Consider the following 14,859-nt stretch of genomic DNA (forward strand, 5'->3'; position numbering starts at 1 on the left):
ACTAGAACTGAACTAGAACTGAACTAGAACTGAACTAGAACTGAACTAGAACTGAACTAGAACTGAACTAGAACTGAACTAGAACTGAACTAGAACTGAACTAGAACTGAACTAGAACTGAACTAGAACTGAACTAGAACTGAACTAGAACTGAACTAGAACTGAACTAGAACTGAACTAGAACTGAACTAGAACTGAACTAGAACTGAACTAGAACTGAACTAGAACTGAACTAGCTGAACTAGAACTGAACTAGAACTGAACTAGAACTGAACTAGAACTGAACTAGAACTGAACTAACTGAATTAGAACTGAACTAGAACTGAACTAAACTAGAACTGAACTAGAGTTAAACCAGAAGAAGAAGTTAAAACGGGAACTAGTCTCGTGAAAGTTCCCTTCACTCCGCGATAATTTAAGGTTAAATATTATTGTTATTCATATCGTTTTGAAACATTTGAAATTTTATTTAAGCTTAAATGTAGCAGATAATTAACTCTGCACACTAGTTTTTTTTTTAAAGATTATTGTATTGCCTAAGATAAACTTTTGTCAAAATTTACAATCAATAAACAAAGAACTATAGAAAAAATACAGTTACAAACATAACAAAAAGAAAATTAAGTTATGTAAAATGAAAAGAGTTTTCAAAAAATGGGCATAAATACAATAAAAAGTAAATCTGTTTTTTTGTTACAAAAAATTTTAAACAAATGTAAATTTTATTTACAAAATATACTTGATTTGAATTGCGTAAAAAGTGCATAAAAAGCGAATTATAATATTTGTCATTTATTTTGTCAAATAAAGTTGAAATTATAAGTGAAGTTTGTTTTTTTCTTTTGTTAGCAAAAGTCAGATGTTTTGTTCAATATTTTCAGTCAAATAAAATCTACATACAACCATATGTGTGTGTAAGTAAGTGTCTTTATGGGAATTATCAAAAAGTCAATTTTTTATTTTGGAAAACAGATTTGTCTGTTTGCATTTGAGAAACAGTTTGACAAAGGTTTGTGACAGGTTTGAAAATTGTTGTTTTTTTTTCGTTTCAAAGTTGATCTGTGTGTGCAACCAACATGCACATGTTTGTTGTTCGAATGTAAGGTTTGACATACAGTATGGCATGAAATGAATAAAATTTAATGGTAGTTAGTGCCTTTGTGCTTATGTTATGCTTACTGCACTGCATTTTTATATAATTTGCATAAATTACTGCTAGTTTTTTTTTGAAGTTTCTTTTTTAATACCAAATAAATCTAAACAAAATTTTGAAAAATTGTTTTTATTATTTGTTTTAAACAAAATAGTTTTGTTACACAACATTAAAATGAAACTGGTTGAGAGTTTGTATACAACATATTAACCGAAATAATATTGTAAATTGAAATAATGAGAATTTTTGTAACTTTTTAGTTAACACGATTTTGAAATTGTTTTTTTTTTTGAGAGATTTGCTAAATTTTGGTGTTAAAATATAGTGCCAAATCTTGTTTATTAGGAGAAATATTTTATTTAAAAAATTATACATTTTTTATAATTGTTTTTTATTAAATTGTATTTTTTGCTTAATATAAAAATAAATTATTGGTTTATGATTAATCGCGTTTATAGGAAGTACGATAAAGTGAAATTTTAATGATTGCAAATTATTTAAATAAATTAATTAAATGAAAGTATTGCTTTTATTTAAACTCGTATTGCGGCAAATATTATTGTTAAATATGTATATGGGTTAAAATCTTATTTGTACTTTCAATTCAGGAAATTAAAATAAAATAATACAGTTATCTCTCAAAATAAAAAGTTGACTTTTACAAAGATATATTAATTTTCTCAATTAAACTAGAACTGAACTGGAACTAAAACTGAACCGAACTAAACAGAACAGATCTAGAACTGAACTAGAACTGACTAGAACGGAACTAGAACTGAACTAGAACTAGAACTGAACTAGAACTGAACTAGAACTGAACTAGAACTGAACTAGAACTGAACTAGAACTGAACTAGAACTGAACTAGAACTGAACTAGAACTGAACTAGAACTGAACTAGAACTGAACTAGAACTGAACTAGAACTGAACTAGAAACTGAACTAGAACTGAACTAGAACTGAACTAGAACTGAACTAGAACTGAACTAGAACTGAACTAGAACTGAACTAGAACTGAACTAGAACTGAACTAGAACTGAACTAGAACTGAACTAGAACTGAACTAGAACTGAACTAGAACTGAACTAGAACTGAACTAGAACTGACTAGACTGAACTAGAACTGAACTAGAACTGAACTAGAACTGAACTAGAACTGAACTAGAACTGAACTAGAACTGACTAGAACTGAACTAGAACTGAACTAGAACTGACTAACTGAACTAGAACTGAACTAGGAACTGAACTAGAACTGAACTAGAACTGAACTAGAACTGAACTAGAACTAGAACTAGACTGAACTAGAACTGAACTAGAACTGAACTAGAACTGAACTAGAACTGAACTAGAACTGAACTAGAACTGAACTGAACTAGAACTGAACTAGAACTGAACTAGAACTGAACTAGAATGACTGAACTAGAACTGAACTAGAACTGAACTAGAACTGAACTAGACACTGAACTAGAACTGAACTAGAACTGAACTAGAACTGAACTAGAACTGAACTAGAAACTGAACTAGAACTGACTACTAGAACTGAACTAGAACTGAACTAGAACTGAACTAGAACTGAACTAGAACTGAACTAGAACTGAACTAGAACTGAACTAGAACTGAACTAGAACTGAACTAGAACTGAACTAGAACTGAACTAGAACTGACACTAGAACTGAACTAGAACTGAACTAGAACTGAACTAGAACTGAACTAGAACTGAACTAGAACTGAACTAGATGAACTAGAACTGAACTAGAACTGAACTAGAACTGAACTAGAACTGAACTAGAACTAGAACTGAACTAGAACTGAACTAGAACTGAACTAGAACTGAACTAGAACTGAACTAGAACTGAACTAGAACTGAACTAGAACTGAACTAGAACTGAACTAGAACTAACTAGAACTGAACTAGAACTGAACTAGAACTGAACTAGAACTGAACTAGAACTGAACTAGAACTGAACTAGAACTGAACTAGAACGACTAGAACTGAACTAGAACTGAACTAGAACTGAACTAGAACTGAACTAGAACTGAACTAGAAACTGAACTAGAACTGAACTAGAACTGAACTACAACTGACTAAACTGAACTAGAACTGAACTAGAACTGAAACTACAACTGAATAGAACTGAACTAGAACTGAACTAGAAACTGAACTAGAACTGAACTAGAACTGAACTAGAACTGACTAGAACTGAACTAGAACTGAACTAGAACGAACCGAACTGAACTAGAACTGAACTAGAAACTGAACTAGAACTGAACTAGAACTGAACTAGAAACTGAACTAGAACTGAACGAACTAGAACTGAACTAGAACTGAACGAGAACTGAACTAGAACTGAACTAGAACTGAACTAGAACTGAACTAGAGCTAGAACTGAACTAGAGCTAGAACTGAACTGAACAAGAACGGAAGTGGAACTGAACTAGAACTGAACTGGAACTGAACTAGAACTGAACTAGGTCTGAACTAGAACTGAACTAGATCTGAACTAGGTCTGAACTAGAACTGAACTAGAACTGACTTGAACTCAACTAGAACTGAACTAGAACTAAACTGGAACTGAACTAGATTTGGACAGAACGAAGTATAACTGAACTAGAACTGAAGAAGAATTTGGTTTTTCTTCTAGAAATTATAACATAATTGAAATTGTGCTCTTTATTTTACCTCGTCTGTTATAAATACATTTATAATTAATTTTATTCTTAAGTATTGTCTATATTTCTTTTTCCATTTAATTTTATTATTACGTTTTATATTTATGAAATACTTTTACAACGCCATTGTCAAGGTTGTTATAGAAAATTTGCAATTGACGCAAGGTGTTAGAAAACTTTAAGATAATAATAATAATATTAACTATCTTATAAACAATAAAAAACAGATAAGAATTTTTTAATTGATTAATGAAGAAAAAAAGAAACCAAGTGTAAAGCAAAAAAGCTAAGGCAATTGTTAAAAATAATAAAATTGGCTACAAACTAAACTATTGGCAAATTACACAGAAAAACAAAAGTTTAGATTTTGGAAATATAGATATTATATTAAAATCTACTAGAATTAAAATGAGCGAATTCTTGAAATTTTTGCTTAATAGCAGACTTTTAGATTTGTAAAATTTTGAATTTTACTGTTGTTCAGTGTTGATCAACGTTAGACAATGAACTAAAGTGAATATTAATTTAGCTAATTGTTCTTCAATGACCATTTCACAATGATAATTTAATTGTTTTAAAATCATATGTGGAATCGCATATAGATTTTAAATATAGAAAAAAACACTTTAAATTTGTTATCGAAAGATCAATATTTATTACAGTAAAACACGGCACTTCAATTTTGTTTATTTGTATTTGTTAAATAATGAGTTTGTTAAAAAGTTAAAATTATTAGTGAATGTATAGGAAATTTTATAATTTATAAAAAAAAAGAAAAATAAATGCGTTTTTATTTTAAAATTGATTTTTTCTAAAAGAGAATATTTCACTCTGTGGTGGGGAGTCAGAAATGTGGAAGGAAAATCTTTATTTTTGTGGTCACTTAAAGTTTAAAGTGCCAAATTTGAAATTCTAACCAAACACAACCTTGTACTTTTTTCTTTTACAATATTTAAAAGAAATCATCCATTACATGAAATGTCAAGCCATAAATCAATTGCAATCTCAAAAAAATAAAAATAATAAAAAAGGTGCGATAAATTGTCTACACGTGTGTGGTCTTCCTAAAAACCTACATCTTTTGCGCAGAAACTTAGAAAAATATAATCCAAAGAAAACCTCTAATAAACACGCAATGTTAAAACTTATATATTAATCCATAAGATATAACAGTTTGCTTAAACAAATGTAATAACATTAAATATAATTATGTTTTAAATTATAATAATGAAATACTTTCCCATAAACCTGTAAACCAAGGAGTGTCTTAAACAAAAATAAACACTAGATCGAAGACAAAACCCATAAAACAACTGATGGTCATAAACACCCTCATTAGTTGAAAACCAAAAATAATAATAAATGATTATTATTTGGCTAAACTAAATAATAGTTGTTAATTTTTGCACCACTACTTACCCAATCGTTAAAGCCCAATTTGGCCAATTCCTGCTGTGATGTTTGAGAATCGACTTTCAAATGTAGATTATCGGCACCTGTATATAGCAGCAATGAAAAAAAAATATTGATTATTATTATTTAATAAATTTTGGAAAACAATGTTAAGTTTTAAACGAAATTTTGTTTTTAAAATCTTACCTTGATTTAAAACTTGCTGTAGAAATATTCGCAACTCCAGTGTTTCTGTTACAAGTGCTCGACATACGGCTTTATAGTGCTCTTCAGGTACAGTGGGTTTTATGTGATTTTTGCAGGCCTAGAAAAATAGTAAAGAAAAACAAAATTTAATGAAAAATTAACAATCAGTCTGAAGACAAGTTATGTCGGTTACTTAAATAGAACGGAACTAAAACAGAACTAGAACAGAACTACGACAGAACTAGAACATAACTAGAACAGAACTAGAACAGAACTAGAACAGAACTAGAACAGAACTAGAACAGAACTAGAACAGAACTAGAACAGAACTAGAACAGAACTAGAACAGAACTAGAACAGAACTAGAACAGAACTAGAACAGAACTAGAACAGAACTAGAACAGAACAGAACTAGAACAGAACTAGAACAGAACTAGAACAGAACTAGAACAGAACTAGAACTGAACTAGAAGAGAACTAGAACGGAACTAGAACGGAACTAGAACAGAACTAGAACAGAACTAGAACAGAACTAGAACAGAACTAGAACAGAACTAGAACAGAACTAGAACAGAACTAGAAAAGAACTAGAACAGAACTAGAAGAGAACTAAAACAGAACTAGAACAGAACTAGAACAGAACTAGAACAGAACTAGAACAGAACTAGAACAGAACTAGAACAGAAATAGAACAGAACTAGAACATAACTAGAACATAACTAGAACAGAACTAGAACAGAACTAGAACAGAACTAGAACAGAACTAAAACAGAACTAGAACAGAACTAGAACAGAACTAGAACAGAACTAGAACAGAACAGAACTAGAACAGAACTAGAACAGAACTAGAACAGAACTAGAACAGAACTAGAACAGAACTAGAACAGAAATAGAACAGAACTAGAACATAACTAGAACATAACTAGAACAGAACTAGAACAGAACTACGACAGAACTAGAACATAACTAGAACAGAACTAGAACAGAACTAGAACAGAACTAGAACAGAACTAGAACAGAACTAGAACAGAACTAGAACAGAACTAGAACAGAACTAGAACAGAACTAGAACAGAACTAGAACAGAACTAGAACAGAACTAGAACAGAACTAGAACAGAACTAGAACAGAACTAGAACAGAACTAGAACAGAACTAGAACAGAACAGAACTAGAACAGAACTAGAACAGAAGTAGAACAGAACTAGAACAGAACTAGAACATAACTAGAACAGAACTAGAACTGAACTAGAAGAGAACTAGAACGGAACTAGAACAGAACTAGAACAGAACTAGAACAGAACTAGAACAGAACTAGAAAAGAACTAGAACAGAACTAGAAGAGAACTAAAACAGAACTAGAACAGAACTAGAACAGAACTAGAACAGAAATAGAACAGAACTAGAACATAACTAGAACATAACTAGAACAGAACTAGAACAGAACTAGAACAGAACTAGAACAGAACTAAAACAGAACTAGAACAGAACTAGAACAGAACTAGAACAGAACAGAACTAGAACAGAACTAGAAGAGAACTAGAACGGAACTAGAACAGAATTAGAACAGAACTAGAACAGAACTAGAACAGAACTAGAACAGAACTAGAACAGAACTAGAGCAGAACTAGAACAGAACTAGAACAGAACTAGAACAGAACTAGAACAGAACTAGAACAGAACTAGAACAGAACTAGAACAGAACTAGAACAGAACTAGAACAGAACTAGAACAGAACTTGAACAGAACTAGAACAGAGCTAGAACAGAACTAGAACAAAACTAGAACAGAACTAGAACAGAACTAGAACAGAACTAGAACAGAACTAGAACAGAACTAGAACAGAACTAGAACAGAACTAGAACTAGAAAAAAACTAGAACAGAACTAAAACTAGAACAGAACTAGAATTAGAACTAGAACTGGAACAGAACTAGAACAGAACAGAACTAGAACAGAACTAGAACAGAACTAGAACAGAACTAGATCAATAGAACAGAACTAGAACAGAACTAGAACAGAACTAGAACAGAACTAGACAGAACTAGAACAGAACTAGAACAGAACTAGAACTAGAACAGAACTAGAACAGAACTAGAACTAGAACAGAACTAGAACAGAACTAGAACAGAACTAGAACAGAACTAGAACAGAACTAGAACAGAACTAGAACAGAACTAGAACAGAACTAGAACTGAACTAGAACAGAACTAGAACAGAACTAGAACAGAACTAGAACTGAACTAGAACAGAACTAGAACAGAACTAGAACAGAACTAGAACTGAACTAGAACATAACTAGAACAGAACTATAAGAGAACTAGAACAGAACTAGAACAGAAATAGAACAGAACTAGAACTGAACTAGAACTGAACTAGAACAGAACTAGAACAGAACTAGAACAGAACTAGAACAGAAATAGAACAGAACTAGAACTGAACTAGAACTGAACTAGAACTGACCTAGAACTAGAACTGAACTAGAACTGAACTAGAACTGAACTAGAACTGAACTAGAAATGAACTAGAACTGAACTAGAACTAAACTAGAACTGAACTAGAACTGAACTAGAACTAAACTAGAACTGAACTAGAACTAAACTAGAACTGAACTAGAACTAAACTAGAACTGAACTGATGTCAATGAAAATGTCACTGTAGAAGTTTACTCTCTTAAATATTACTTTGTTCTAAAGAAAACTAAAAAATTCTATACTTTCTATAATTGTAAAATTCCATACATTCTTCCGAGAAACCCCCTTGAAAGAAATTTAATATTTCGTATTAAAATTTTTCTGGATTCTCCCCGTTTAGAACAAAAAAACTAAGAAACCAAAAGCAATTTAAAACAATTTAAAACTAGCTGCCGCTATAAATTATAATGGAATTAAATTTACAGTAATAATCATTCTTGCATTAAAATTACGTATTTAAACAAATAAAACTGTTTGAAAAATGCAGTAGAAATCAGGTATCAGGTGTATCAAAAGCAAATAGACAATAAAATGCTGTAAAAATATGAATGGTAATTTTACACTTATTAAGTAATTTCATTTTGTTTATATAAAACGTGGTGGTGGAGGATAGTAGAAGAAGCTGTAGAAACTACATATAACACTGTAAACCAGTGAACGAATTCCTAGCATCAGCAGCATCATATTATTATCGCCACCAACCAGTCTGTCTGTCTGTCAGTCACTCAACCAACCATCAGTTATAACTTTATCATCGTTCATAATCGAGAGCAGCTTGAACGCTCGATTTCTCTCACTCTTAAAGTGATCATAATTCAAATAATATTGCATTACTTTTTCTTAAAATGTTTATAGTAAATGTATATCAATTACCTCAAGGATGAGGGTGATAATAAAGAGGAGGAGGTGGTTTGGTCTATAGGTTTTTCGGTTTATGACTTTCTCGCTTATAAAGTGGAAAACCACAAATAATATAGAAAAATGTCAGTAATATAGTAAAAATATCACTTGAGTGTGAAAAATATTACGTCTTCAGATGTGAACATTTAAATTAAATAAATTTTTATACATGTTACTAATACTATGTAAATATTAACTAACTATTACAATTTATTAATAATAAAGTGTAACGAAATGTTGTTTAGTCTCTATTTTCCAGCCAACCAACCCATTGATTCATCCAACCATCTATTTAGTTTTGCATGTAATATGCAAATGTGCATAATTTATCTATCATGTCTTCATGTTTCAATTTCTTTTTCTGTTTTGCTCTTCTTCTGTCTGTCATACGTTTGGGTTTTCGATGCAATTATTTAATCACAAGTGTAATTTTTCAATTTTCATTTATTAATACAGACAAACAAGTGCAGACATATGGACGTCAGTAAGGACGGACAGATGGTCTAAGCATACAAAGTACATATTTGTTTGTGGACATACGGACGAGCTGATGAGCAGCTAGTTAGGCACACATGTTAGAAATAATCATTGAATGTGTTTTGAATAACATGCTACAAGAAATCTGAGCGTTCAGAAACGTAGAGGTCAACGGTTTGAATCCCTGGATTAATATATCGAACTTAGGAATACAAAATAGAACAATTTATAGACCAAGATCAATCCATGAACTCTATTGATAAATACAGAGACAGATCTAACGATCAATAGAATATATACACTGGTCTATAAATAGACCAATCTATAGACAAGTCTATAGATCAATATATAGACTGGTCTATAGATCAATCTATAGACTGGTCCATAGACCAATCTATAGCCTGGTCTCTAGATCAATTTATAGACTGCTGTATAGATCAATCTATAGATTGGTCCATGTCTATAGATCAATCTATTGACATGGATCAATCTATAGACCAGTCAATAGATTGATCTATAGGGTCTATAGATCAATCTATATACACTGGTCTATAAATAGACCAATCTATAGACAAATCTATAGATCAATATATAGACTGGTCTATAGATCAATCTATAGACTAGTCTCTAGATCAATCCATAGAATGGTCCATAGATCAATCTATAGCCTGGTCTCTAGATCAATTTATAGACTGCTATATAGATCAATCTATATACTAATCAATGGATCAATCTATAGATTGGTCTATGGATCAATCTATAGATTGGTCTATGGATCAATCTATAGGCTTGTCTATAGATCAATCTATTGACAGTTCTATAGATCAATCTATAGGGTATATAGATCAATCCATTGACTGGTCTATAGATAAATCTATAGTCTAGTCTATAGATCAATCTATAGACTGGTCTACAGATAAATCTATAGACTGGTCTATAGATCAATCTATAGACATGTCTATAGATCAATCTATAGATCAATCTATAGACTGCTCTATGGATCAATTTATAGACTGCTCTATGGATCAATCTATAGACTGGTCTATGGATCAATATATAGACTGGTCTATAGATTAATCTATAGACTGGTCTATAGGTCAATCATTAGACTGGTTTACAGATCAATCATTAGACTGGTCTATAGATCAATCAATGGACTCGTCTATAGATCAATCTAAAGACTGGCCTATAGATCAATTTATAGATTGGTCTATAGATCAATCTATAGACTGGTCTATAGATCAATCTATAGACTGGTCTACAGATCGATCTATAGAACGGTCTATAGATCAAGCTGTAGACTGGTCTATAGACCAATCTATAGACCGGTCTATAGATCAATCTGAAGACTGGTCTTTAGATCAATCTATAGACTGATCTATAGATCAATCTATAGACTGATCTATAGATCAATCTATACTGGTCTATAGATCAATCTATACTGGTCTATAGATCAATCTATACACTGGTCTATAGATCAATCTATAGACTGGTCTATAGATCAATCTATAGACTGGTCTATAGATCTATCTATACTGGTCTATAGATCAATCTATAGACTGGTCTATAGATCAATCTATAGACTGTTCTATAGATCAATCTATAGACTGGTCAATAGATCAATATATAGACTGGTCAAGAGATCAATCTATAGACTGATCTATAGACTTGCCAATGGATCATTCTATAGACTGGTCTATAGATCAATCTGTAGATCATTCTATAGACTGGTCAAAATCAATCTGTAGATCCGTTGATCAATATATAGAATGGTCCACAGATCAATATAAAGATTGGACTACAGATCAATGTATAAACTGCTCTATAGCTCCATCTGTAGACTAATTTACAGAGTAACGTATAGATTTATAGCTTATAGATCATTCTATTAACTATTCTACTTTATCACTATCTCCAAGCTAAGATCTTGTCCTCTCAACTTTGACCAATTGTAGAGTGAGTATTATTTGCAATTTTTTTTGAGTTTTTTTTTCTAAATAATGACATTTAAAATTACCATTGAAAAGTAAAATAATACAACTACAAAAGAAAGAAACAAAAAACCCAATAATAGTAGATAAAGTGTAGTCAAACGTGTCGTTAAAATTAACACCTTTAAAAATGACACTTTGAACATGATGTTTGAACAGGCTAAATGATACTGCACCTCCTTCAATCATCATTATCATCCTCTAACTTACATAATATTTGCAATAAATGTTCAAATGTTTAAATTTTCAAATAAATACAAATAATAAATATGACTCAATGTCAAGTTCAAATATTTAAACATAAATGTAAAAATTATCATGGAATTACGTTTTTGCGATTTTTTTTCGGAAAAATAAATTAGTTTGCAAATAAAGGGGGACAACGGTCAGTGACTATAATTCTGTACAATTCAGTTTAAATTTAAATTTATAATGTTTAAATTAAATGATTGTAAACAAATGTTTGTGGGCTTGTGTTCAGGTTAGCTTAAACAGTTGGTTAAATAATTATAGGTACAAATGTTAAAACTTACCTCTAACACATAATCAAATTCTTTGGTTTCATCATGTTCATCGTCCCAACGCTTGTAGCCCTCGTCAATGCCTTCATCAATACAGTCATCATCTGGTTCTGTAATAATAAAGAAATATTTTTTGTAAAAATTTAAAATTTAAATAAACAAATTTACTTGACACTTAATTTTAATTATTTAAATTATACAATTTAATTACTTTGCCCCTTAGATTTCTCAATTGTATGAAATAAAATATTAAGCAAAAATTGTGGGTCTTAAATTCAATGAACTTTGAACTCTTAGTTATGAAATTTTTAAAAATAAACACAAAGACAAAATTATAAAAGAGCAACAGTTTTAGTTTGCTATAGGCCGGACTATAGATCAATCTATAGATTAAACTATAGAATGAACAATCTATAAACTAGACCAATCTATAGATCAATCTATAGACTGGTCTATAGATCAATCTATGGACTGTCCTACAGATCAATCTATAGACTGGTCTATAAATCAATCTATAGACTGGCCCATAGATCAATCTATAGACTGGCCTAAAGATCAATATATAGACTGGTCTATAGACCAATTTATAGACTGGCTTATACATCAATCTTTAGACTGTTCTATACATTAATCTATAGATCAATCTATGGACTGGTCTATAGATCAACCTATTGACTGGCCTATAGATCAATCTATATACTGGTCTATAGACTGGTCTATAGATCAATCTATAGACTGGTCTATAGATCAACCTTAAGACTGGCCTGTAGATAAATCTATAGACTGGTTTATAGATCAATCTATAGACTGGTTTAGAGATCAACCTATGGACTGGTCTATAGATCAATCTATAGACTGGTCTGTAAATCAATCTATAGACTGATCTATATATCAATCTATAGACTGGTCTAAAAATCAATCTATAGTCTGGTTTATAGATCAATCTATAGTCTGGTTTATAGATCAATCTATAGACTGGTCTATAGATCAATCCATAGACTGGTCTATAGATCAATCTATAGACTGGTCTATAGATCGATCTATAGACTGGTCTACAGATCAATCTATAGACTGGTTTACAGATCATTCTATAGACTGGTCTACAGATCAATCTATAGACTGGTCTACAGATCAATCTATAGACTGGTCTATAGATAAATCTGTAGACTGGTCTATAGATCAATCTATAGACTGGTCTATAGATCAACCTTAAGACTGGCCTGTAGATAAATCTATAGACTGGTTTATAGATCAATATATAAACTTATTTATAGATCAATCTATAGACTGATCTATAGATCAATCTATAGACTTGTCTATAGATCATTCTATAGACTGGTCTATAGATCAATCTATAGACTGGTCTATAGATCAACCTTAAGACTGGCCTGTAGATAAATCTATAGGCTGGTTTATAGATCAATCTATAGACTGGTCTATAGATCAATCTATAAACTGGTCTATAGATCAATCTATAAACTGGTCTATAGATCATTCTATAGACTGGTCTATAGATCAATTTATAAACTGGTCTATAGATCAATCTATAGACTGGTCTATAGATCAATCTATAGACTGGTCTATAGATCAATCTATAGACTGGTCTATATATCAATCTATAGACTGGCCTATAGATCAATCTATAAACTGGTCTATAGATCAATCTATAGTACCGTCTATACATCAATCAGTAGTCTGGTCTATAGATCAATATTTAGATCTATAAATCAATTTATATACTGGTTTATAGATCAATCTATAGACTGGCTTATAAATCAATCTATAGACTGCCCTATAGATCAATCTATAGACTGGTATATAGATCAATCTATAAATTGGTCTATAGTTCAATCTATAGTGCGGTCTATACATCAATCTGTAGTCTGATCTATAGATCAATCTTTAGACTGATCTCTAGATCAATCTATAGACTGGTCCGTAGATCAATCTATAGACTGGTCTATGGATCAATCTACAAACTGGCGTATAGATCAATCTACAAAATGGACTATAGATCAATCTGTTCTATAGATGAATCTAAAGACTGGTCTATAGATCAATTCTATTGTATTGTTCTGATTTCCTAAACTTACCATCTTCTGTCATGTGGGTAATAAGTTCTTCCAATTCTTGGGACATTTGACACTGTTCATCTTCGTGCAGATTATAATCCAAGGCATTGTAAACAATAACAGCAACATTACGTAAAATCTGCAATAAAACGAAAAAAATTAGATTTAAAATAAAAATCATAAAATTTTTAAAATAATTTAAAAAAAAAATATTTTACTTTTTGCATCATAACTCCTTTAACTCACTTGTTAAACTCTAAGTTATTGTTCTCCCTAATTAAGTGATATTTTCCTTAAAATCTCTTTCCCAAAGAAGTTGTTATAAATAGTATAATAAGACCTTCTTCACATGCTAAACGTAGAGTTAGTGGGAAAATTGTCTGTTGTCAAGTATAAAAGAATTTCTAGCGCTTCCATGGATTTGGTGAAGATCAAAACAGTAATAATGGTTTTAAAACATGCAATTTTCAATTTTTCTTTTAATTATAAGGAAATTCTTTTTAAGAGAAAAGCATTTACAATGCGTAAACTATGGGTAGAATATGAGAAACTATTTTAAATTGTTAGTGTTTCCAGGGTTTGACTCAATATTTTTATAGAAAATATAAAAAATATTTTCTCAGAAATTAACAAGATTTAATGGGAATATTAAACGTAGGTTATTTATATAAACGAGGTCTTTTGCAATCTTTTAAAAGCAACCGGAATGAAAGCCGCTACAATGATTACAGAAATAGTGTCCTGGGGATTCCATTCTATAGTGTAGGGGAGAGGGTACAGTGGGAAGGTAAATAATACAAAATAAGAATTAGAATTTTAATTAGATTGTGAAGAAACAAGGAGTAAAATAGTATGAGCAATCTTTGAAAACTTATCTTTCATAAAAATTCAGTCTTTCCGAAACATTTTCACTAGAACTACTTCAGTTTTTTTTTTTTGTTTACATCATAAATATGTCTCATATTCTGACTAAATATTTTTATATTGTAATTGTTACAAAAAAAAAA

The 14,859-nt window shown here is 30.8% G+C and overlaps 1 protein-coding gene across 2 annotated transcripts in view; it reads right to left on the bottom strand.

The window, feature by feature from the left end:
* Positions 1-14,859, bottom strand: part of LOC119603381 (protein spire) — a 161,756-nt gene that overhangs the window by 44,375 nt on the left and 102,522 nt on the right. For both annotated transcript variants that reach the window (XM_037955398.1, XM_037955399.1), the window contains exons 4-7: positions 13,874-13,991; positions 11,793-11,890; positions 5,421-5,538; positions 5,241-5,317 (exon numbers count right to left, since the gene is read on the bottom strand). In XM_037955398.1, the coding sequence (XP_037811326.1) occupies positions 5,241-5,317; positions 5,421-5,538; positions 11,793-11,890; positions 13,874-13,991 (411 nt within the window). The remainder of the gene's footprint in view (positions 1-5,240; positions 5,318-5,420; positions 5,539-11,792; positions 11,891-13,873; positions 13,992-14,859) is intronic.

The sequence above is a fragment of the Lucilia sericata genome, unplaced genomic scaffold (assembly GCF_015586225.1).
Source record: "Lucilia sericata isolate MDLA Ls3-8-SP2 unplaced genomic scaffold, ASM1558622v1 Contig000299F_arrow, whole genome shotgun sequence".
Lineage (NCBI taxonomy): Eukaryota > Metazoa > Arthropoda > Insecta > Diptera > Calliphoridae > Lucilia > Lucilia sericata.